Source organism: Corticium candelabrum, chromosome 21, assembly GCF_963422355.1.
Source record: "Corticium candelabrum chromosome 21, ooCorCand1.1, whole genome shotgun sequence".
Lineage (NCBI taxonomy): Eukaryota > Metazoa > Porifera > Homoscleromorpha > Homosclerophorida > Plakinidae > Corticium > Corticium candelabrum.
This window is the reverse complement of record NC_085105.1, coordinates 5,198,253-5,225,030: the sequence shown is the minus strand read 5'-3', so window position 1 is coordinate 5,225,030 and position 26,778 is coordinate 5,198,253. Positions and strand designations below refer to the sequence as shown.

At 42.7% G+C, this 26,778-nt stretch overlaps 3 protein-coding genes across 3 annotated transcripts; 1 reads left to right on the top strand and 2 right to left on the bottom strand.

Annotated features, from left to right (window-relative positions):
* Positions 1 to 5,133: 5,133 nt before the first annotated feature.
* Positions 5,134 to 6,453, bottom strand: LOC134196774 (uncharacterized). Its single transcript, XM_062665992.1, has one exon. It carries the CDS (start codon positions 6,043 to 6,045, stop codon positions 5,383 to 5,385), a length of 663 nt encoding a protein of 220 aa, XP_062521976.1. The 5' UTR covers positions 6,046 to 6,453; the 3' UTR covers positions 5,134 to 5,382.
* Positions 6,454 to 12,021: 5,568 nt separating this feature from the next.
* LOC134196647 (uncharacterized) lies at positions 12,022 to 24,917 on the bottom strand. The gene is made up of 5 exons (XM_062665853.1): positions 24,773 to 24,917; positions 24,635 to 24,695; positions 22,521 to 22,555; positions 14,815 to 14,916; positions 12,022 to 13,343 (listed from the first exon to the last, which is right to left on the bottom strand). The coding sequence occupies exons 1-5, from the start codon at positions 24,915 to 24,917 to the stop codon at positions 13,315 to 13,317; spliced, it is 372 nt and encodes a 123-aa protein (XP_062521837.1). The 3' UTR covers positions 12,022 to 13,314.
* A 396-nt stretch (positions 24,918 to 25,313) lies between these two features.
* On the top strand, positions 25,314 to 26,211 carry LOC134196599 (uncharacterized). Its single transcript, XM_062665786.1, has 3 exons — positions 25,314 to 25,423; positions 25,487 to 25,686; positions 25,742 to 26,211. The coding sequence occupies exons 1-3, from the start codon at positions 25,363 to 25,365 to the stop codon at positions 26,060 to 26,062; spliced, it is 582 nt and encodes a 193-aa protein (XP_062521770.1). The 5' UTR covers positions 25,314 to 25,362; the 3' UTR covers positions 26,063 to 26,211.
* The last annotated feature ends 567 nt before the right edge of the window (positions 26,212 to 26,778 follow it).

Here is a 26,778-nt window from a genome sequence, read left to right as displayed (position 1 = left end):
CTCTGGGCAAAAAAGAGTCTGGTGAACAGCCTTTGAAGTAGGCAAGTGCATATTATGCAGGCAATTAAATAGAGCATAATTGGTACTGACAAGCATCTAGCATAAAGCGAGTATAATTGCAAGGTTTACAAGCAATACGTCATTGTATACTCACGTGACTGCCAGTCTGCTAAAGCAATATGGCTGAGAACTTGGAGATTGCACAAAGCAGTGATGTTACAATAGAACTAATATCAATTAAAAACCAGTCAAGCGTCTGTTTGCTGGAATGTCAAGCCAATTTGGCTTACTTATATATATATATATATATATAGTTTGGTTTTGTTGCTAAGTTTACTTTGTTTACTTTTTAACAAGTCACTTGAGCCAAGACGTGTCAACTTGTGCGAGATTAATTTGAGCATAATTTGAGCATAACTGTACATGTACAATTGGGTGAGCATTTCGGCATATATAAGCATAATGGAAGATAAAATGAGCATAATATGTGCAGGTCTACTTTGAAGTCGTCTTGCTGCCGTTTCACCAAAATTAATCAGTGATCTAAATGCCGAATTTGGATTTTAAATGCTTCAGTAAAGGCCAGATTGGTATGCACACAGTGCAATCCCATCTCATAACCGCTTATTTCAGGTGTGAAAGTATCTGCACATGACCTTCAAGTTTCTGCTGTCCAGATCTAGCTCTAAATGAGAAGCTCGCTGCTAATTTTTTGGGAATGGAACACTCAGCTACATCTTCATTTGTCCACACCAGTCTCGTGTAGACTGTACGTGTTGTCATCTTTTGCAACACCTCCAGCAATTGAAGATTTCTTGCCGATTGAAGCCACACTTCTAGTGCTTGCATTTCTCTCCAAATTCTGATTGAATTTTCACTGAATCTAACCTACATGTTTCCAGAATGAGACACGCAGTTACTGTACTATACAGAACTTGGGCAAATAGTTTTGACTGATATATCCGGGTTAGCAAGAATACCGGCTGCCAAAGAACAGACATCACGTTGTATTTCTAGTTGTTGTTAAGCCATATTCTCATATTGTGTTGTGTTCTGAATTGTTAGACTCGAATATACTACATGGTACCAGGAAATGGAGCGTCTGAATCCTCCAGAGCATCTATCATTGACGGGAATAGAAATTGGCAATAGTGTGGAAGAAGTGAAAGCAGCAGTTTGAAATTTATCTAGTAGCTTCAGGATTAAAATCTTAAGCTGGTCCTGTACAAACATTGGTTTTACTACACTCAATCAGTCCAGAGGCCTTAGATGTTTACAATACTATTGTTTTTGGCACTGAGGAAAGCAAAGACAAGTTAAACTTAAAGATGTTATAAAGAAGTTTGAAGAATACTTAATTCCAAACGTAACATGACATATGAAAGAAATTGTTTCTTTATGAGAAATCAGATGCAAGGTAAGATAATTAACCAGTATGTTACTGAGTCATTGGAAAAAGATAGGTTAGTCTGTGGGGTCCTGGGGTCAAGATTGAGAGAGCGATTGTTGAGAGAGATAGACTTGATGCTAGAGAAAGCAGTGGCAATATGCAAGGCATCAGAATTGTCTCAGTTTCAGTTGAAGGCGTTGGAAAGTGGATCTACCAATAAGACAAGCAACCTAGATGCACTTAGGAAAGAAATAGAAAGTAAAAACAGGAGACTGGCAATTCATTCGAGATTGTCCTAAGTGTGGAAGGAATTATCTAGAGAGAAGATGTCAGGCCTTCACAAAGAAATTGTTTAAAGTGTGGACTACACAAACCTTTTGCAAGTAAGTGCAGGGATTGTGAGGTACGAGTGCAGGAAATGATTACACAAAAAGAACAGCTTGCTGAAGTGTTGTTAGTGCCCTAGGTGGCTCAAAGTCTGATGTGTGGTCTATGCCTTCGAGAACAAATGGAATCATGGTGAGTTATAAACGTGACACGGGAGCTCAGGTTAATGTTCTGCCTGCCCACAAAGATTGTAGACTGACAGCTAAACCAGTACTGGAATCGGCTAACATTAGATTAATGCCATATGGGTGAGCTACAACTGCCAGTAGATGGACAATGCTTGTGTCAGGTGGAGTACGGAACAAATCACCAATTGCAGTTTACGTTGTGCCAGCAACAGCTTTACCAATACTGAGACTGAATGCATGTCAAAAACTAGGATTGATTAAACGAATTGGTGAAGTAGATAGAAATGAGAATCAGATTGTAAAGGACTCAGTTCTGAAAAGATTATTATACTGTTTTTGGTACCCCAAAACTTCTAGAAGATCATGTCTATCAAAATCGGTTAAAAGGAGGTACTGCTCCATATTCAGTTTTCGCTCCTCGACGCGTAAAGCTTCTGTTGCTGCCAAAATTGAAAATAAGATAGACAAAATGCAGAAGATGGAAATAATTCCAGAAGTGGTTAAACAGACAGATTGGGCTGCAGTCATGGTGCTAGCTCTCAAGAAGAATGGTCAAATAAGAGTGTGTATTAACTTCAGTGAGCTCAGCAAGTCCATAAGATGTGAACAATTTCAAATTCCTGTGGCAGAGGAGATTTTTTCTAAGATGCAACTCTCGATGCTGAATCAGGCTTTTGTACGATTCCTTTAATAAAAGCAGCTCATTACTAACAACGTTTATTACACCATTTTTGGATGTTTTCAATGCCTGAGATTGCCACCTCTAGCCCAAAAATTTTTCAGAGAAGCACGAGGCAGATTTTAGCAAGGATAGAGGGTTGTAATAATTTTATTGATGACATAGTGGTATGGGGTGTGAATGAAAGGAGCATGATCAACGACTGAAGCAGGTTTTAGAGAAATGTAGGCCTAAGGTCAATGAATTAAAATTGAATATAAGCAAATGCCAGCTCCAAAAAAAGTAAAATTTTGGTCATGTTTTGTCTAACGTAGGTTTGAAGGCTGATCCAGACAAGATTAGTGCAGTAACTTCACTAGAGAGTTAACAAATAAAGATCAAATTATGCACTATTTTGGGAATGTTTAGTTATTTGGCCAAGTTTTCGCCTGAGTTTGCTAACAAAGCAGGTCCACTGAGAAATCTGCTTCATGACGATACAGATTAAATCTGGACAGCTGAGCATCAAAAGTGTTTGTCAGATTTGAAGCAAATGGTTATCCAAGCAACAACTTAGTATTCTATAGTGCTGCTATCCGAGAAAGATGCTGGTGCAAAGGGTGAATTGTCAAACACTGAGGAAGCTGGAGGCACAATTGTCCATTCCGGACTAAAATTGATTGAGGAAAGCTGACGACAAGTGTGACAGCTACCAAGAAAAGCAGTGGCTGAAAATGTGGCTGCCTGTCTCAGACTCAAGTCTCCCAAGCACAACAGTAAAATGGCTTGTAACCATAAAGAGTCAAAAGAGACCTTTTGATAATAAACCAGAAAGAACGATACCGATGGACTCCAGTGTCAAAACGTGTCCATTGGTTATCAGCAATACCAGAAGGTACTGTACAGAGACGGTTGCTGAGTTTGCAACTACAAAGGTGTAGCTCAAATTGGGGGTTGCTCAAATCTGGCAGAATACTCTATTTTAAGTACACTGTCAACCCTTCTGCTAATGACATAATTGTAAAACTCATCTGTACCACAAATTGGTAACCCAAGCAAAAGTAGCTCTAGCAGTTTGAACACAGATACAAAACTTAGAAAAAATTGCCCAATGGCCAAAGCCGAAGTTGATCTTCAAACCAAAAGATGATCTGTTGGTTATCAAGGAGTTAAAAAATTGGATACAGTGTCTTGAGTTCCAACAAAGATACCATCGTCAAAATACCAAAGTTGAAAAAAGGGCAATAACTTCAACTGCACCAATCATGTCCAACAATTGAAGGAATGCAAGCAAAAAGTAGAGGACACCTTGCTGAACCCCAGAAGTTGACAAAATTCGATCTAGCTCTCTGGTCATGGAGTAACACCACAATTGTACCCATGGATCTGGTAATTCTCTCTTGACGTGTTCTAAAAAAGACGAACAATCACACCAGTTGAAACCATTAACCATGTCGACTTTTAAACAACACATATTGTCTTTGTAACCACTTCCTTGATGACAGTACGCATAGTGTGAATTAGAGCCTTCGAAACTCCCTTAAAGGGGAAGTCCAACAAAAATGAATTTAACTTGCATGAGTTGATCTTACAAAGACAAATTGATCAATATAAGTTACTTCGTTATCTTTGCTTTCGTAAATGAGAACAAGCAATGTTTCTGTGATGTGCAATGTACACACACCTGCTCTAAGTTTCCTGGTCGATTAAGCTCCGCCCACTGCAAACAAATCAATGTGTTTACGGACAACTGGTACGGGTATATCGAGAATGCCAAATGTGAATGAGAAGATATTATGAAGACCTGCCTACTTGCCATCAGTGGTTCCTCTCTAAAGTAAAATAGTGTCGGTAGAGCTATTTCCATCAGACTTTCCAGCAGAATTCCTCATTATACTATGGCTTGCCTAAAGAACACGCTTTTGCTTGAGTATTTGTTTCTTTGTTCATTTAATATTCGAAGAGAAACGTTCAGTGTGCCGTCTAGCGCGTGCTACAGAGGACGTTCCTATTATCACATCCGGTCTGCTCAAGTACTTTTGCCGGTGATTGGTAAAAGGTTACAGTCTTGGATGTGAAAATAGGATTGTCCTCTGTTGCACATGCCAGACAAAAAGAGCATTTTTCTTCAGATATTAAAAGCACAAGGCTAAACAAATATATATATATATATATAAAGTGCGTTCTCTACGCAAGCCGTAGCAATGAGGAATTCTGCTGGAAAGTCTGACAGAAAAAGCTCTACCAACACCATTCTATTTTAGAGAGGAACAACTGACGACATAAAGGCAGATCTTCATAATATCTTCGCATTCGCATTCACATTCGGCATTCTCAACACATCTATGGCAATCGTCGGTAAACACATTGATTCGTTCGTTGTGGGCAGAGCTTAATTGACCAGGAAGTGGAGATCAGATGCGTGGGCATTGCACATCACAGAAACATCACTCGTTCTTGGTTACTGTAACGGTCTTCTCAAAAGATAGGCGAATGCGTGCCATGCTACGACATTCGACGACGATCTGGGTCAATGATACACACACACCTTACGTGCTTAGTCACCACAACTTCCACATTACACACTAATTTGACTCTACACAACTGGCGTATATATATAGCAATCCTACCCCAGTCATTAGTTAACCCCACCCAAATTCCCTTATTTGGTAACCCAAAAGTCAGACTGTGGCTTCTCGTTAGACATGTGTTACACCACACCCTCTCGAATCGAAACTTCACAAGTTTCTGCTCCATCTCCATTATCAACGTTGTCAATCAAACAGCTCAAAAAGTCAGCTGCATTGTTTTCCCATCCCTTAATAGTTTCGATCTTCATGTTGAATCCTTGCAAATACAGGGCCCAGCAAATGATACGGTCGTTTATGTACTTTGCCCTGTTTAGGTATTGGAGCGGTTGGTGATCCGTTACATTTGTGAACCACGACAACAGGCGATGAGTACGGCGACTCCGACGGGTGTATGATGTTCATGTCTATCATCCTTTGGATGTCCTCTTGCAGAGACTTGCCTACACTATAGGGGACGACATATGGTTTACAGCGCACTGGTATATCAGCCGTCAACCATACGCGATGTTCCGTCAAATTCGTTGTTCCAGGAAGATCTGTAAGCACGCACTCAAATTCCTCTACCAGTCCCGCTGCCTCCGACACCTGATCGGAACTTAGCTCACTCCCATACTTTACGTCCTCAAAGGTCTCAGTAGCCAAGCAAGTGCACAAGTCAAGCAAATCATCGTTGATCACTGCTTCTCCCGTCACACTTTCCGTTGCTTCAATGACAGCGGAACAAACGGTATTTAACACCGGTCCTCCCTTGTGACTAAATGCTTCCTTCTCCCGTTCGTGGAATCTCTTCAAAAGATTGATGTGATACACCTTGGTTTTGCCCCCGACATCAATTCTATAGTCATTCAATCCGACTCTCTCCTTCACTACATAAAGCCCCTTCCATTTCATTAATAGTTTGTTCGTGTCCGTAGGTAGAAGAACAAGGGCTTTATCACCCACTGACAGTTCGCGATGTCTAGCTTTCAGATCGTAATACCTTTTCTGGTGTCACTGGGCCTTCTGTAGCTCCTCGCGAGCTATCCGTAACGTGTCCTCGAGTCTTTCTCTTAGCTCGGTAACGTATTGGTAGCTTGTCCACACGTCCACATCATCTCCTTCTCATGTCCATAGGTGGCAAAGAATACACATAGGACCCTGCACTGTCCGTCCATAAATCAGTTCAAAGGGCGAAAACCCTGTAGACTCGTGAGGTGCTTCTCGATACGCAAATAAGAGTGCATCTATGTACCGGTTCCACTGCCTAGGCTTCTCTGTACACAAGCATCTTAACATTGTCTTCAGTGTGCCATTAAACTTCTCCACCAGACCATTGCACATTGGGTGGTATGGTGTGGTGGTGAGTTGGCGTATACTCAACAATCGAGAGACTTCTTTCATGCAATCAGAAATAAGTTGGGTGCCTAGGTCACTTAGCACTTCCTCTCGCACTCCCACTCGGCTATAGATGCCAACAAGAGCCTCAGCCACCGACTCGGTACTAATAGTCTTAAGTGGGATGGCTTCTGGGTATCTGGTAGCATAGTCAATGAACGTCAAGATGTACCGGTGTCCAGCATTACTAGGAGGGAAGATCGGTCCTACTAAGTCCACTGCCACTCTCTTGAAAGGAACATCTATCAAAGGAGTACTCTGCAACGGTACTCTGGCACAATCTCCTTCTTGTCTGTACGCTGACAAACTTCGCATGACTTGCAAAATCGTGACACGTCTTTTCTCACTCCAGGCCAATAGAAGTTGCTGAAGACTTTGTCAGCAGTCTTCTTTGATCCCAAATGACCACTCAAGGTAGAATCATGAGCCAATTCCATAACTTCGCGACAGAGCAGTCTAGGAACGACCACTTGCTTCACTACCACTCCACCATTGACTCTAGGATGAGCATATGATCGATAGAGGATGTCATTCTTCACTTCATACATCACAACTTCTTGCCCCTTGGTCTTGGGCTCTGTAAATTGCTTGTACTTCTTGATCGTGTCATCACCCCTTTGCAGTTGCATCAATCGCTCCCTGTCTATTGCAACCGACTGCCTCGCTTCTGAAACTCGCAATGGGACAGTGTCTCTTCCCAACCTCGCCTGAGCTCTGATCACCACTCCAGCCAAATGATGATTGGCATCTGGATCTTCTGCTCTTTCGCCCCTGGAACGTTGCCTATGATTACATCATATATGGGAGTTTGTAAACACAAAGCCTCTACTGTACCCGACAAGTAGGGAGTGTCAATTTCAACATGAGCTATCGAAACTCTCCTGACAGTATTGTCGACCAATTGGATAAAGCCGTATTCTCCCGTGTACTGATCTTCTCTTACGAATTGCTGGTTGATGATCACTCCACTGCATCCAGTGTCTCGTAGCGTCTCTACTTTGGTGTTACCCACCCTTCCTTCAACGATGGGCATCTCCGCACGATTAGTCCGCTTCCTTATTCCGGCGCTGCTGACGAAAGGAACTCTCTCTCCTGAATCCAACGCTAAGTATCCCCTAGGATCATAATGGGATAGGTCAGGGATAGAAGCAAACTGCGACTGATCCCTTGATGAAAGACGCCTGGCACCCACATCTGACTCTCTCGTTCAAACCTCTTGCTGAAGTCCTTGCTCATGCTGATGCTTCCTTATGGCCGTTGCCACTTTCTGCCATGACTTCACATCACCGACGGTCCCACGCTGATGAGACCAGCAATCTCTTGCCTCATGGCCCAGTTTGCTGCATATGTAACACACTCTTCTAGGTCTAAACTTGCATTCTGACGCTTTGCGGCCAAATTTCTTGCAAAGGTAGCACTGAACGCTTGGATTCTCCAGTAATGCCTCCTTAGGTTGAGCACAGTTGGCTTCCCCTGAAGCCAGAGAGGGGTTTGATTGATGTGTGGTCGGGACAGAGTAGAACTTGCGGCTATGGGCTGTCAAAAATCTCTCCGCTACCTGCGCTAACTCGATAAGATTGGGTATCTCTCTCTCACGAAGATGCGCTGCTAAAGCTCTTGGACACGCGTTGATAAATGCTCTCTTATGAACAGGTCCTTGATGCCGTTCGATGTGTCTGCAGTATGAGACAACAAGATCCATTTGTCAAGATACGTATTCAACCGAGTAATAAACTGCTCTGGGTTCTCGTACAGCTCCGAGCGACACTTCCTAAACTTGTTGCGGTATCCATCCGTCATAAGTCATAGCGCTTGAGTAAGGCTTCCTTCAGTAAAACGAAGTTGAGAGCAGTGTCGTCCGGCATTCTGGAATACACATCTAAAGCCTTACCAGTGGGCAACGCACTTAAAGCTGTTGCCAATTCAGAGTCGGGCCAACCGTTGCTCTTTGCAAACCTCTCAAAACATTGCAAGTAGCTATCTATTTCATCACTACTTTCCTGAAAAGACGGTAATTTAGGAAACCTGCCTGGTCGCTTACCACTACCAACTCCTGGCTCGGTAGTTATCTCCATTTCTGCGGTCGATTCCCTTTCTACTTTCTTCATCTCCAACTCGTGCTTACGATCTGCTCTTATTGCGTCGACTTCTAACTGTAACCTCTTCAAGTCTCCTTCTCTCTGTCTCTCTTCTCTTTCAGTTGATTGCTGCTCTGTCACGAATGCTTGCAGCGCTCCGCCACTCAGGCCCATTCTCTCTCCCATTTCAATTAATCGCTCCATTCTATGTACTTGAGTTTACCCACTCACCTTCCACACTCTTCCACTTGTGACCCTCGTCTCACTTCTCGAATTGCTGCAACGTTTTCGGCACACGTTCCTTTCGCTTTTCCTTTCCCCGCCTGAGCCCCCAGCGTAACGGTCTTCTCAAAGGATAGGTGAATGCGTGCCACGCTACGATGTTCGACGACAATCTGGGTCGATGATACACACACACTTTACGTGCTTTGTCACCACAACTTCCAAATCACACACTAATTCGACTCTACACAACCGGCATATATATATAGCAATCCTACCCCAGTCATTAGTTAACCCCACCCAAAATCCCCTTATTTGGCAACCCAAAAGTCAGACTGTGGCTTCTCGTTAGACACGTGTTACAGTTACGAAAGCGAATATAACAGGGTAAGTTATAACGATCGATCATATAAAGTTAAGTATATTTTGTTGGACTTCCCCTTTAATTCCTACACCAACTTGACCATATGACAAGAGTAAATCTGGAAGGCGAGACCTTATACACGTGTATATATATATATATATACAGTGCCTTGCCAAAAGTCATGGTAGTTGGGTGAAAAGGCTGCACCACGCAAGAAGTGCTCCTGTTTTGTTACACAAGCTTCTAATTTCACACGCCTTGTGTTATATCCTGTACATTAATATTTAGTTGCCAACCCTTTAGATTTCAGGACAGCTTCTACCCTAGAATGCATAGATAACATCAGTTTATGCACAGCGTCTTGTGGTATTTTATCCACTCTTCTTTGATAGCTTGTTTCAGCTGATCAACGTTGCATGGCGGAGGATTTCTTGCACCAATAGATTTCTTCAGTATCATCCATAAATGTTCAATTGGATTCAGATCTGGGCTCTGCGCCGGCCAGTCCAGGGATGTGATGCATGTTGGGTCTTCCACTCCGCCACCTTCCTTGCTCTGTGTACAGGAGCATTGTCATCTTACAAAACAGTTGACATTCCATGTCTACCTCTCTCGGCTGCTAAAGGCAGGAAGTGTTTTTCCAGTGTTTCCTTGTACTTTTCACCGTTAATTTTGCCTTCAAGGAAAGTCAGAGGTCCAACACCTGATGAAGTCATGGCACCCCAGATCATGATGGCAGCTTCACCTTGCTGTACTGTGCCTAAAGTGCAGACTGGTAGCCATTCTTCTGTTGTCTTTCTCCAAACAAACACTCTACCATCACTGCCACTGAGTTTGATGCGGCTTTCGTCAGTAAATACCACATTGCTCCAATCCTCGACCGTTTTTCTAATGTGTTCCTTTGCCCAACAGACCCTCTTCCTTCTGTTGCTTTCAGAAATGAAAGGCTTTTTTCGAGCAGCACGACCGTGATACCCCATGTCTTTCAGCCTTCTTCTTGCTGTTGTCTGACTGAAAGATTTGAGCAGGCCTTGCTCCACTCAGGTGCTATTGTTTTGCTGGTTTCCGTCGGTTCTCCTTCACCACTCTTTCCAAATGGCGCAGATCCCTTGCTGTTGCTTTCCTTGGCCTTCCCTCTCGTTTCATGTTATGAACATGTCCGTTGAGCTTGTACCTTCTCACTAGATTCGATATTGTTGTCAATGGCCGCTTCAGCGCTTTGGCAATCTGTGTCATCTTCTTTCCCGCCTTCCACATACCAACAGCTTCAGACCGCTCATCTGTTGTCATTTCCTTGCGTGGAGGCATAATTCAAACAGATTCATCCAGCGAGTTTCATTAGGTGTTGCTTTATGGCTATCGTGCAATTTGAGTATTGTGAGCATGATAACTTGAGTATTGTGGGTATGTGATTTGCAAACAACAAGAGATACTTGGCACTACCATGACTTTTGGCAAGGCACTGTATATATATATATATATATATATATATAACTGGCACAGTAGCCTCGTCCCGAGCCTCTCGCCTTGCTCCTCCGTGCAGTGCTCACGCATCACATGACTAGGCTGATGTCACAGTCTCAATTGTCAGAGTGAGGAGAAGACCTGGAAACTTCTGAGTTTGTCATCAAAGTGTGGGGCCTTGATTTGATTGTGTAATGTAATTAAAAGATGCACTCTCTCATTCGCTAGCAGTTTTTGTCCTGTAATTTAATTTCTTTGATGTGTGTAGTCTAGACAACAGTCTCGTGAGAAGCATGCAATCTCATGAGAGGCATGCAGATGGCATTGGTGCACACATGCAGAGTTGAAATGTCACAGCAAAGGGATTTGCCTGCAATTTTGTCAATACACGAATGATGTTGTCTTTGCAGGCCATTGCTGCTGTTGCAGCTTCAATCTGTAGAGGCCAAACATGGCAAGCTAGAAAGATTGTGCAACACGGATCTCGCAGCAACTAATGTGCATTTGTTATTGTACGTTTGATAAAAAATGCTCCTTTGCACTTGAATTCTGCAGTCTACCATACTGGAACCCGGACTGCAGCAAACATACATAGTTAGGATCTTCTACATCCACAAAGCACCACCTCAGAGCATTCAATGGCTGTTCATGCACGTGACGTGAAGTTTCTTCCATGCAATTTTTTTATCTCATTAAGGTCACATTTTATGTTTACATAATCGAATTGAAAGGGGGCGCCCATGTCATGATGACAAGCTCAAAAGATACCAGGTATTCTCCTTGCTCCGCCGATTAAGGCTGTCACCCTAGTCATGTGATGCGTGAGCACTGCATGGGAAGCAACACAAGTGCCTAGAGATAAGGCTGCCTGGCGTTACTTGGAGAATATTACAGGTGTAGTACACCATGCCTTGACATACAAAACTTGATTAGTCTTGACCTGTTTTAAAAATTGAGAAAAATAGAGGATACACTAGTCTGCAACTTCGCACAATCTGTGGTTCCCAGATATCACAATGCAGACCTGGCATTGCTAAAAACCAGACAAACGTTGCCTGACAGTTCCACCAAATTCAGACAGCCCATTTGTTTCCATCAAACATCAGATATCAACTCACCTGTTTGTCGTGCAAATTTGTGGTGCTAAAGCAGCAATAGAAGAATCCTCACTATTAGAATAAGTTCCTGGACCTCAAAAGAGGCCCCTTCCAACTGTCTTTTCTTGTAAAACCAAAACACTCGTTTGTATTAAGAAGTGAATATCAGTCCTCATGCATGGTTTTGTGACGATTGGCCTAGCAGTTTTAGCGTGATTGATGTTACAAACAAGACAGACAGACAAACAGATAGGCAGACAGGCAAGCAGGCAGGCAGGTTATTATATTAGGATACAGCATCTCTACACACTAGAATACATGATTTTTCAATAATTAAAAGAAAACGCTTCATAAACAAGTTCAACTATTTCAATGTGTGAAGCATCTATCTCTGCTAACTACATTATCCTCCATTAGTCTATTTGTTGACAAGTTTACAGTCTGAAATAATAATTGCATTTTTGAAGAGTCACAGAAAAATGTTGTCGCCAATATGACATAAACTCTGCATCTACTCGTCTTCCTTCAATGAGCCTTTCCTTTCTTCCCAGTTCATGCAGTAAGTTTCCGCTTGTGATCCCCATGTACCAAATTGCTCAAGACTTAGCGGAACAATTTCAAGGCTAGATCAATCTGGCAAGATCTCCTTTGAATATTTGTAACATTTTTCTGATTCCCATTTTGTCGCTGCATGTCTGCAGACCTTTGCAGCTCCATTCACTACGTCTTTCCTCCAAGTTAAGCCAAAGAAACATCACATTCATAGGTGACACCAGAATCAATGTTGTAGAATGTAATGTCTGGTCTTCCATCAGTTTGTACATATCTGTTTCTCGGTTCTGTTTGATGAGGAATACCCAGCTCCATTAGGCAAGCAGACCACTCAGCAACAATAGTATCGTGAGACTAGACAGGACCGCCTCCATATTTCAGGTAATCAAATAAAAGCCTTCTTGATCTAACTTCTGTCCACAGCCACAATGCTCAAGCAATTGACTAAATGGCAAGCTGATCCCCAATCTCATACAAGACACTAAACCAAAATTCGTTAGGTTTACGTGTGTTCTTGTATGTTGAGGGAATAACATCAAGTCATGCTCCTGCACCTTTCCCTGTAATGACCTAAGCCTGGCAGCATCCTGATTTGACTTATTTTTTTAAATGAAATCTTCTGACTGTTTCTGAGATATATCCAATGTCAAGCAATGTTGAAGTTTTCTAGGATAATCAATCATTTTCTCCAGAAAATGAAATTGCAACTTCTCTTCTTCCGCATTTGACTTTGGGAGTAGTTGGGCCACCAATCCATGTAAAATTAACCCTGTTTTACTAGTTGATATATATTCATTAAGCTGTTTGGCAAGACAGGGAAATCTCTTTGGCAGCTCATGTAGAGAGCGTGCCCAAGCAGCTAAATACGCAGCATGACAGATACTTTCAGTTGAAGTTAAACCAAATCCACCGAGTTTCATTTTCAGAGTTGCTTGCTACCACGGCGCATAATCCAGCTGGTTCAAGATAGGAATGTTATGAAAACAGTACTTTGTCAGACGATCATGAATTACTGCTGATGGTAATAAATTCTCAGTTCTACAAAGGGAATTTAGTTTGGAAACATGACAACATTTCAATAAAAGAAGACTACTCTGAAGGTCTTCAAGTTCGTTAATCTTTGAAATTAAACATTGCCTTGTGACGCTGCCTTTATGCATAATATAGTAGTTCACAAACACTGACAGTAGTTGGACAGCATATATAGTTATTGCATCACAGAAATGTATAATAGATTAATGTTCAAATAAATGTGATTGACAGACAGTGGAAAAACACTGGACACCGATGGATACCACCTCATTACTTACAAGACAGGAGGGTGTCTGATTTGGTCACACAACTCTATGGTCTCTGCTTAGTCCCAATGTTTGAAATGTGTCTCACTCAGGGGTGTCGCATGGGTGCAAAAAGGGGTGGGGCTGGCTCGCTACTGAGACTTCGGCTACAGTCTTTAAAATTGAAAAAAGGAAACGCCCCCGAAAAGTGGTGGGCTTCAGCCCCCTCTAGCCCCTATTACGTGACGCCACTGTCTCACTTCCTCACACTATTTAAGCCAAGAGACTGTTACAGCAGCTCTCAATCCAGATCTGACATAGCTGTCCATAATGCAACTGACTTCAATGCTGAACTTGACATCTCTTTGGCACATCCATGGAGCTTAGAAGCAATTTCACTTGCAGCCACACCAAACAAATCAGCAGGTTCAAAAAGGGAAGAGACAAAGATAGAGAAGTACAGCAAAGAAAGACACGCTGGCAAAGGTTCTCCTTCCTTGATTCCCTTGGTTTTCAAACATTTTGAACGTTGGGGGAATAAAATAGTGGAAAGAAATTTCTCCACCTGATATCACTAAGATCACATGGTGAAGATGGAAAGCTGAATTCAATTGAATTTAAAATGTACTGGTGGTGAATACTGTCAATAAAATTATAAGGCTGCAATAGTAGTGTTTTAGGGGAGGAAGGGAAGGAGGGAGAGACAGAGGGAGAAAGGGAGAGACAGAGGGAGGCAGGGAGAGACAGAGGGAGGAAGAAAGGGAGGGACGGACGGAGGGATAGAGGGAGGGACGGAGGGATGAAGGAAGGAACGGAGGGAGGGAGGGATGGAGATATGAAGGGAGGGAGGGACAGAGGAAAAGAGGGGCAAAGGGACGGAGGGACTGCAGCACAGCTTTAAGAAACCTACAGATCTGTCCATATACTGTTATTAATCTATACTATAAATACACTAATTAGAGCAGAGCAACAAAAACAAGACAAAACACTAGTCAAATAGCACACAATCTTCCCTGTCTTTCTTGTTCCTTTATAGCAATTGAGCAACACAAGGCGATTCGAGATAGTTGTTTGTAAACTTAAACCAGGACAAAAGCTTGGTATAGCAATTAAATCTTTAGGATCAACTTGAATGGGATGAATCCTAGTTCACCATCCAGCTCTCATCAAACAGACAAACACAGACAGACAGACAGACAGAAAACAGATCAGCCTTTATAGTAAAGAGACACCTTTGCCCTTTCTGACAAGAAACTTTAGCACAGTCACCCCTTTCATTCTTAACTCTTCCTGATCACTATGGCAAGCAGAAACAATTTTGTCCATCTCATTCTCTAGACAAAAACATTGAGTTTATAAATAGTTATGAAAACCATGGTATATTTGAATATTAGACTATGTCACAAGAGCCAACAACTGTATACATACATACATATATATATATATATATATATATATATATATATATATATATATATACTACATATATGATTGTCCATAATAAGTTAACTATGTACGCTATATATATATATATATATATATATATATATATATATACATATATATATATTCTTCTTCTATATATATATATATATATATATATATATATATATATATATATATATATATATATACGCACGTTGTCAATCCATAAATACATTACAACTAAAAGTTACTCAGTGGCAGCAAGTGGAATGTTAATGTCTGTCAAATAGAATTTTGGTCTTGCACGTGATGGAGGACCGAATCAGTGAGAAGGCACGTGTGCAACAAATCCAATTGATGGTGGCACTGTACGAAGAAGCCTTCTTTTCTGCAAGCAGTGAAGCTAGTTTTATAACAAACGTAGTTATTCTGCCAGTTCCTCCGATGCAGGAAGGTACAACAAACGTTAATTAATTAATGACTCCTGTTCTACCTGAAGAACCCTTTGCTTGTATTCGCAACATTTATCTTGTTCATAAAAAAGTAAATCAAGTAACAAGAAAACAAAGGACCCTCCCCAAGCACCGTGTGCTGAATTAAATGTTCAAATGAGCTTCTTCTTCGTGTTGGCTGAGCAATCTGGCATACTCTTCATCTAATGGTAGAAGTCGGGGTTCTATATAGAATGGCATTGAGGAAACTGTGACTAAGATTTTATGATTAGTTTCTAGACAAGCTATCTATTAGAATATGTTGCATTTCAAATTTATTTCAAGAAACACCAATTTCTTGACTATCCCGTTTAGTCTAAGTTTTGCCAAGAACCTGAACCAATTTCTTGAAAGAAGTACAACAGTATTGCAAAAATTGTGACAAGATACCACTAATCCTTGGATCAAGAAATTGCCAAAATCTTATAAGAAATTGGCCGGGAACATCGACTTGGGTAACTTTGCCCATGAGACTATGACTCGTTTCAGTCGTTGGAGAGTTTCTGTGGTCTCGCAAACAGTTTGTTGACGATGACATCCAGCGCTTTCTTGGCGGTCATTGATATCCTCTAGACATGTTGTCCAGAGTTCGCAATCACTATAATGCCTGCAATCTACATCAAATTGGCTAGTCATTGATTGCCATGTGGACTACACAAAAACTTGTACACTTCTGGGCTCATCTGCTGGGATGGTGGGTCCCCAGACAGGGGTAAAGAATCCACATGAAGTTTGGTCTGGACAAACAGAATGCTTTGTTAATGGCAAACTTTCTGGACTCAATTCTGGGGTGACGGTAGAAAAAACAGACACCATCAACTGTCAAGTATTTGGGTGTGGACGAAAGTAACGTTATCCAGCACAGCAATATGCGGGAGACGCTCTGTCATGAGTAATTTCGCAGAGTGAAGATGGTTTTCAAGACCGAGTTGTACGGTCTGAACAAGATTCTGGCAATCAATGGGTTTGCACTGCCAGTTCTCACTTACAGTTTGGTGTCATTCATTGGAGGACCACGGACATGCAGCAGCTTGATCGACAAACCAGGAAAGTTCTCTCTATGCATGGTGTTCACCATCCTGCGGCAGATGTTGACCAGCTGTACGCTCTGTGCACCGAGGGCGGTCAAGAGTTACAACAGATCGAGTCAATGCATCAGTCTGGTATTGTTGGGCTGGACTGTTACCTTCATAACAGCTCTTATCTCTTCATGCAAATGGACGGGAGTGTCATGCTAGGAGATCCTCTCATTTGATCCAATGCATGGCCCATCACAGCTGCAAGGGAGTTTAGGACAAACAAGTCGCAGAGCCTGCATGGAAGCGGGACCATCCTGTGTGATGGTGTCTTCGAACAAGTGCCTCAAACAGATGCGAAACATTTCCACATGTGCAGCGGTTCTCTTCGTGTACAGTCCTGGGGCAGAAAACCTATGCATGGTCAGTATCGCCGTCTCACTGAAAAACCACTTGTGGACATAAAAGAGACCTAGAGATGGCTGAAGTCATCAAATCTTCCTGCTGCAACTGAGGGACTGGTTGTTGCTGCTCAAGACCAACCTCTTTGGACTGGGTACTATGAGCGCAACATTCTGCATCGAGATATCAGTCCCACTTGCCGTTTGTGCAGTGTAGGCCTGAAGACAGTTGCCCACATTATGGCAGGCTGTAGTGCCTTGGCATCGCTAGACTACACTGGTCGACACAATCAGGTGGCCTCCATTATACAATGGAAAAAATTTCGTCATTTTGGGGTTCCCGTGGAGAGCAGATGGTACCGGCATCATCCTGATAGGCTTGTGAAGACGTATGACATCACTATGATGTGGGATACAACCATCCCTACTGCTAGGAATATCGGTGCCAATCGTCCTGACATCTGTTTCAGAAATAAGAAGACAAACACTTCCTTTTTATTGATATCAGCTGTCCTGCTGATGGCAACATCGTCAGGAAAAAGGCTGAGAAGTTGACGAAATACAGTGACTTCGGGAGGAGGTAAGCCACATGTGGCAGTGTCGGACGCTGATTGTTCCAGTGGTGTTGGGAGTGCTGGCAAAGTGCACACAGGTATTGCATGGTGGCTGGACATTATTCCAGGTCATCACACCTGCAGCATTTACAGAAAACAGTGCTTCTTTGATCCAGTTTTGATCCTATGTAAAGTCATGTCTTCTGCCTAGGCAGCCATGATGATATAAGCACCTCTGAAGCAGGGTTTGCCTCCAGGGCTTACAAGAGACCTAACAAACCAGACTGATATGGTTGAGCATGACAATAATATTGTCCATGACACTATCACTTGTTTCAGTTGTTGGGAAGCTTCTGTGGTCTGATTGACAGAGTTACCGATGACATTCAGTGCTTTCCTGGTGGTCATTGATATCCACTAGGCATGCTGTATTGAGTTCGTGGTCACCGTAATGTTTGCAATCTATATCAAATTGGCTAGTCATTGATCGCCGTATGGACTACACAGAAACATGTACCCTGCTGGGCTCACGTGCCAGGTTGGTGGGCACCCAGATGGGGGTAAAGACCCCACTTGCCCATTATGGAGGGGCATAACGACACATGTCCCGGATATTGATGAAAGATGGACATCTAGCTGTCTCGCTCGTCTCAGAGCTAGCTGAGGAGTGCATTCCTTGTCGAGAAACCAGGACAGGGCTTGAAAAGTCGGCTTCTGGAATCACTGGAGCTGTTCGGAAGACCAGGAATAGTTGTGGGCATAAGGTGACTGGTCGAGCCACCTCTCATGCGGCGTCTGATTTGAATTTGGCTTAAATCCCGCTGACAAGACTACTGTGATGCCCACTGTTCCTAGCAAATCTTGTGTTTCGGCTAACAGGAGCGGCAATGCAACAAGACGACGGAAATGGACGTGACAAATGAATAGGAAAGTGATGTTTTGTTATTACAAGTTCTCTGCTTTCAGAAAACCCATGCATCAGCTGTGGTGTGAGCGAAATCCTTCTCTGAATGACGTCTCTGAGCAGCGTTTAGCAGACCAGAAGGGAGATCTCCTAACTTCTGGAAGTTTGACTGAATCAGAGTTAGAGGAGATTAAACACGAGGCCGCACAGAATGAATAGCCCATTTCAGGTTTGTTATCTGTTACGACTGATGCTTGTCCTGGTGTGCAGATGCTGGCGTTGGATGTGGTTTCTGCTCTATCAGCTGATAGTTCAGTTGTCACATCTTTGCTTGACAATGTGTCACCATGCATGGCTTCAGTCAGAATGGCACCTGCTGCATGCAGTGGGAAACACATGGTGTCAATGATGTGAGAGGATCATGAGTCTGCTAATCACTTGGAAGATGGCTCCCTTGTTCAGTCAGACACTGTTCTCTCCAAGGACTGCTCATCTGCAAGAGATAGTGGTGATATCCTATCTGTAGATGACACTTTGGATTCAGTTCAGTGCAGCGCTATCAGGGAATCACCATCCCCTTGTGACTCTGTGAGCTCTCATCTGATGACTACACATCCTAGAAATAGCTTCTCAGCTAGAAAATATGGAAACTCCTACTTCTCAACTCAGTCCAGACTGCTGCCAAACGGAGGATGGTCTTTCGCTTGATATTGATGCTGCTGTGGACCCTGAACTTTGTCGAGAGTTTCTTGAGGAGTTGCAGAAAGTCAGGCAAATTCCTATCTGTGAGAGACAACGCCTTCCAAGGATCTTTGTGAACAGTGGAACCCTGAAACTTATTGGTGATCTTAACAAAATAATCAGTTCGTTGAAGGACGAACCAGATATGAGTGAAATTAGTTACCTGGTATACTCTGCTGCTTCACTAGTGTCCACAAAGTGGGGCTTAAAGACGACGAAGTCAATCAATTCTCAAACACCGACATGGAGACAAAGGCTGGATATGGAGATTCTTACACTTCAACGTGCAATCTCACTGTTGCTGAAGGTTAGAAAGGGTTCATCGGGCATTCGTATGTTACATGAACTCCGACATCGGCATCAGCTGGGCATTTCCTGTTCAGAGAGTTGTGAGGTCATCATCAATTGGTTGAAAATGGAACTTACGTCCAAGGTCAAGCGGGCCAGGAGGCTGGAGAAGAATCGTAAGAGACTTCGCCAGAACGGTTTGTTTCAACGAGATGCTGGACGGTTTTACAGAGAGTTGGGTAAGCAGACTATCCAGGTCACTTCCCCGCCATCCAAGTCTGAGATCGAGCAATATTGGGGTGGTATCCTAGAAACTGAGGTACATCACAATGAGTCTGCCTTCTGGCTGAGATGTCAAACCAATGGCAAGATGCACCGGAGAGATGAGCAGCAGTGGTTACCTATCTGAGACAATGAGGTCACATCGTGTCTCAAAAGGATGAGAAACTGGAAGTCTCCTGATCCCGACAAGGTTTATGGTTTCTAGGTCAAGCGTATCACATGTCTTTACACTGCTCTGACTCGTAACTACAACCTGCTGGTTCAGAATCCAGACTCTGTACCCGACTGGTTGTCTCAACAAACAACCACTCTGATTCCTACGAATGACAAGACTGACCAGGCTGAAAATTACTGGCTTATCACGTGTCTGTCTGTCTTCTATAAGACCCTCACCTCAGTCATCAGACAGAGGATTGTAGGGCATTTGGATCAGAGAAACCTCATGGCTCCGAAGAAGAAGAGTTGCCGACAGGGATCTTTTGGTGCAAAGGATCAGCTGTTGATCAACAAGCTGCTTATTGAAGACTGTAAGACCAGGCACAAGAGCTTGAGCATGGCTTGGGTGGACTACCAGAAAGACTATGACAGCGTGCCACACAGTTGGTTGCTCCAATGCCTTCAGATGCATAAGATCAGTCCAGTCTTGTGCAGATTCCTGTCATGTGTGATGAAGAGTTGGAGGACATCGATGGTGCTTTCTTGCGGGAACAGTACCATCAAGACAAGGCTTATGCAGATCAGGAGGAGTATCTTCCAAGACGACTCACTTTCTCCACTTCTCTTCTTTATGGCTCTCAATCCTCTGAGCAAGGAGTTGAACAGAACCGGTTACGGCTACCAGATGACCACTGGACATGGTGAGACTGCCAAATGTCAGCTCATCAGTCATCTACTTTACATGGATGATCTGAAGCTGTATGGCAGAAACTCTGATCAGTTGGATGGGTTGTTGCACACGGTTCGTACCTTCTCTGATAACATCCAGATGAAGTTTGGTCTGGACAAATGTGCGGCTGCACACTTTGTCAATGGCAGGCTATCTGGACACAACTCTGGAGTAACGGTAGGAAAAACGGACACCGTCAACTGTCCAGAACCAGGTCAAGTCTACAAGTACTTGGGTGTAGATAAGAGTAACAGTATTTAGCACAGCATGATGCAGGAGAGACTCCGTCGTGAGTACTTCAGCAGAGTGAAGGTGGTTCTCCGGACTGTGTTGTATGTTTGGAACAAGATTCTAGCCATCAATGGGTTTGCACTACCAGTTCTCACTTACACTTTTGGCAGCGTTCATTGGGGGTGCACAGACCTGCAGCAGCTCGATCGAAGGACCAGGAACCTCCTTCTATGCACGGTGTCCACCATCCTTCTGCAGATGTTGACCGACTGTACTGTATTATAGAATAATAAATCACTTAAAGAGCAATTTATTCATTGATTCTTATATCTTGACTAGAGTGCAGTGTATTTACAATAATATTACAAAGTAGTCATGCAACCAATATTGAAAAGGTTACGAAGCAGTTCACAAATGACAATCTATCATACATTTTTGATGCTATAAGTTACAACATTAAAAACTACTGTAACAGTTAAAAAGGTAAGTCCAACAAACTAAACTTAACTTGTATGAGTAGATGTCACAAAGACAAATCGATTAGTACTAAGGTTACTCCATTAACTTCACTTTCTCAATGTTTCTGTGGCATGCAACGTCCACACGCCCGCTCTCAACTTTCTAGTTGACTAAGCTCCGCCCACTGGAAATGAATCAAACACAAGTTTCTGGACAACTGCTACAGATATATCAAGAATGCCAAATGTGAATGCAAAGATATTATGAAAATTCGTCTTCTTGTCGTCAGTGGTTTCCCTCTCTAAGTAAAATGGTGTCAATACAGTTGGTTTTCCATCAGACATTCAAGCAGAATTCCTCATTACTACGGCTTCTCTAGGAAACGCGCCTTTGCTTAAGTAATTGTTTATCCTTGTTCTTCTAATTTCTAAAGAGAAATGTTCAGAGTGCCATCTAGCGTATCCTACAGAGCATTTTCCTATTTTCACATCGGGAATTGCAAAAAAAGTGAGCAGATGAGATGTGAAGATAGGTACATCTTCTGCACAGCACATGCTAAATAGAGCCCTCAACATTTCTCTTCGGATACTAAAAGAACAAGGATAAACCATTACTCAAGCAATAGGATGTTCTTGAAAACAGCTCTACTGACACCATTTTACTTTAAAGAAAAACCACTGACGGCAAGAAGGCAGGACACCACTTTACTTTAGAGAAAAACCACTGACGGTAAGAAGGCAGATCTTCATAATATATGTTGCATTCACATTTGGCATTCTTGATATATCCGTAGCAGTCGTCTGTAAACACATTGACTCATTTGCAGTGGGCAGAGCTTAGTCAACTAGGAAGCAGACGGCAGGGGTGTGGGCGTTGCACACCATAGAAACATCACTTGTTCTCGATTATGAAATCAAAGATAAAGAAGTAACTTATACCGATCAATTTTTCTCTGTGAGATCTACTCACACAAGTTAAGTTCATTTTTGTTGGACTTCCCCTTTAAGTCATGCATCTCATAAACTTTAGTTCACTTCTTGTAAAAGCTCATATTTTATATACCAACCCACCAGTAAGTATGATTACAGATCTGGTCGACAATTACACATACAAAACAGCAAAACCGACAAAACTAAAAAATCAGACATCCAGATATATGATAACCAAGAAAGCAAGTAGCAGACAAACAACTCAAATATTATCAACATTCCATATCATTGTTTTATGATGCCGTCTGTGTTGTAGCAAATCAGTACATACCATTTACAGCCTTTTCAATCAAGAGTCGAATAGCACTACAAAAATAAACCAAAACAGTTGATCTAAAACTCTGTCATTGAACAGTGAGGAAATCTTGACACATTACAGTAATACTATTATTGTGATTTAATTATTGCAATATTAAGTGCTACTCATCTCGCTGTCAACAATTTAGATCTGCAAAGTGAGCAATTCTGCAAACTAGTGCCTAAAGTGCTTAGACTACATCAAAGCCCATAAAGCAATGCTTAATCCTGATTCAGGTAAACATTACAGTTCCTTGAATCAACCAAAACGTGATATTCTAACAAATGCCAATGGTAGACATGCCACAAAGAAAACAAGACTTGTATGCAGCATGCAATACTATAATATGCCAACCCACACTTCCGTCTGTCTGGATGTCTGGACGATGGATGTCTGTCTGTAACGCACCGATCGACACGATGCCGGTCTCGGCTCGTTGTGAAACGTGGCGGCCCAGTCGAGTTCGGCCGTCGAAGATGAACGGTCGAGTCGGATTCGCCCGGACTGCCTCTGACAGCCAGAAAAGAGACTTTTTCGGCCTGAAATGAGATGCGCCAGAGTTTGTTTGTTCAATTAACCGAGTATGCAAATGTGACGTGTGCTCGCCAGCCACTGTATGCTATCGTCTGGTCTAGAGTAGAGTGCAAGATGCGCCCGCTGCAGTAAGAGGTTTTAAGCCGGCTCACTGGGCTGCATGTTCTTGCATGCATCAGTCCGTACATATATATGTATGTCACGGAGGTGCGTCTACATTGCAAAGTGGCATCATTCTCCACGAATAGATCATGACGTTTATGCAAGAAGAGTCTAAGATGGGGCGATGTGACGAGACCGCCAGTCACGCCATCCTCTAATGGTATAATAGAGTGCAAGATGAGCCCGCTGCAATCACAGTTTAACTAAAGCAGTAGGATGCGTGTATTGTACGTTCTAATGTGCGTTTCAGCTGAATAGATTGAAAACTTGCCAAATAAGTGTGTGTGTGTGTGTGTGTGTGTGTGTGTGTGTGTGTGTGCACGTGCATGAGTGTGTGTGTGTGTGTGTGTGTGTGCGCGCACATGTGTGTGTGTGTGTGTGTGCGCACATGTGTGTGTGTGTGTGTGTGTGTGTGTGTGTGTGTGTGTGTGTGTGTGTGTGTGTGTGTGTGTGTGTGTGTGTGTGTGTCTAGATTTTGTCTCTAGAGTAACACATGGACCTGCCCTACAGTGAGATTTTGAGATGGGACTACTCTACATGCCAAATAATGGACGACTGGCAAAAGTTAAGTTTTACGTTTTCTTCGCTTATAGGTAGCTACTATCTAGGTGTTAGCGCAACTCCTACTGCCCATAGAGTGGGTGAGGGCTAGTGATGCTATAATACACTACAGTGTGCTATTTCACCACAGAATCTGATTAAATTTTCATATTCGTAATACGCTCAGTTTTAAAAAGAAAGATGCCTATGCCATTATTTATGTCCTGACAGATGTTGAGACTAGGCAAAGCTCACAGTCCCAGTAGTAAAACAGTTGTATAGCAAATTTGAAAAATAAATTCATTCCAAAGTGCAAAATCATAAGCTGCCCTCAGTCAGCTAAATGACTTACGTGTTGATACACCATGCTATCTTCCTCCATGATAGCCATATGCTCAAATATCCTACATTCATCTAAAACCCTAATACCATGGTGCACATTCACACTTTTGTCCCCTTTGTCCCAGTACAAGTACTCTTCATACATGTCACGCAACTTATGCAAAGTCTCCCGATGGCATAGCCTCCAAATAAATAATGTACACTCGTCGGTTAGAGTACTATACCCTTCGTCCGGATATCCGGGCCTTGGGTAACAAGGTTTGTACAGTAGTCACCTCACAAAACAGAGAGGACTCTGTATGCATTGATCATTCACAACTGCAACAGCAGATTCACAAACACACTGTCACAACACCAAACCAAAACCTAGTGAGGATGGTGGTTGGGACTTTAAGTGCTACAAAGTTAATTGTCACATATATTATCAATTAATTAAAACTACGTACTGCAGCAAGGCTAAATAGTAGTAGTGAAGGTGCAATCATGCATTTGCATTCATGATCATTTACCTTCTTCTTAGTTGAAAGTTGTTACTGGTAGCTAGGACCTGGAGATCATCTTGAAGAACTTCTAAATATCACATACAACAAGAATCAATCAATTTGCCTTTGTTGTACTCTAAATAACTTAGAGTGACTCTTGCTAACGCCGTTTGGAATTGGTTCCGCTTCTAATATTTCTACATAGCTTTTGCAGTCCTTTCCGAGCTAAGGCATAACCACCAGTGAGAACAAGACCGAGAGCTGCCCCTCCTAGGAAGTCAGCCCAGAACACACCAGGGAGTTGACACATAACGAGAAATATCCGCGATGTCACGTGGCTAAGAGTCTGCTGAGAACGTTTTATCGAAAGAGCAAAGCACTAAGTAGATACTATTAAACGAATGGAACACTCTCTTTATTTAGAAAAATCTTTATCCAAGCGGTCGCTCTATGATGGACCGGGATAGCTTTAGAGTGTACAACTGCAATTGTGTATTTTGTGTGTGTTATTGCGTGTTTGTGTACTTCAACCCTTTGAGGGAACTGAATGGAGTGTCTAGACAAACATTTGCTGTATTTTAGCCTGGGGTTTTAATTCTACACCTGTAAAGCTACAACGCGAATTGTAACCTAGTAGCCACCTCAGTAGAACAACATTTCTTTCATCGGACGGGGCACAATACGTATCCTGAAATAAAATTGCAGCAATTTGCGCATGCGTCAGACCATGTGATTCTGTTTCAAGTAAACTGGAAATGGCGTACCGTTGGTCACGATTAACTCGAGCTATTCCTCGTCCAATCAGTGCTCGCGCAGGTATGTATGCGCCGTCACTACTGTGTAGTGTTTAAGACATTAGAACGTTTTGTTGTGCTGCAGGAATTCGCAGTTTCTCGTCTGCAGGACCTACATCGAGAGTGCAAGTGGCGACTAGAGTTGCGATAGGTGTTGCAGGAGCCTCAGCTCTCACTTATGGAATTAGTAAATTTCTAAAAAGAGAACAGAAACTTGGAATTCTGTCTGTGGCTCATGCTGCAGTCGCTCCAGCCACGTCGCTACGACCGGAAGCTCAGGATTCAGTAACAGACGCACGCTACGTGTGCATCGTGACTTGTGCACTGTTGTTTTTTGCAGGTTTTTTCGCAAACAAAGAAACACGCTTTGTACCTTTGGATTCATTTGAAACCACATGCTAATGTGAAGGCGTGTGGAAAGGTGGCAGCAAACTTGCAGAACCACATAGACGTTGTTGTTCCTCCAAAAGAAGCTGATGAAGAGGAAGAAATCTGGGCTGGAGTTGGATTTGGACCAAATTTCTATCACCAAGTAAAGCAAACTGATTATGTTGTTAGATCAGAGTCGAGTAGTCAGACATTAAGTACAGGTGCAGAGAGTAGTCAGACATTAATTAACGGTGCAGGGTCACCATGGGACATGCGCACTGCATCCCTTTGAAAAGGGTGCGCTTTTTCAAACACTCAGTAACTTAGACACTCTAATTTGCACTGAAGGCAACACTGACTGAAGTCTCTCTATAGCCTGAATTGGAACGATCAAGACGTTGTGGTATGAGGTTGCGGTAGACCGTGACTCTGGTAGCTAAATTTCTAGGCTTTTAAAACCTCAAGCTAAGGTTGCTAGACTGCAGTTTTGGTAAATTCGACAAGCACCGTAGCACTTTGAGCCAGATCGGAGTTCCTTACACTCTGCATGTGACCAGAAAGCACACGTCACGTTCCCATATGTTGCATCTGCCATAGTCACGTCTTTGTTTCAGAGTAACCAAGCACACTCAGTTCACAGTGAGCACCGAAAATTTGTATTGTTTAAAGCTTACACTGCTGCCGTGCCCATCAATTGACACCTAAATAGCCGGTTTTGCAGTAGTTTTCATCTATTGACCTTGCACATGCACAATGTACGAACAGCATTTGAATAGCTTACTGGCAATCGCAACTGATTTTCTTACCAGGGCACTTGAACTTATGTTACATACAATAGCTACGATGAAAAAGCTACCTCACTTGAGATTGGCTTAAGTGTGCATGTCTGACCATGACCCTGCATTTCTAAAAGCCCCTCCCTCTTTTTGACTTCTGTTGGCGAGGATGGGTCTGGTACAGTTGCTTTGATGTTGTTGTGTTGCCGCTTTACTGGCAGACTACTGCGGT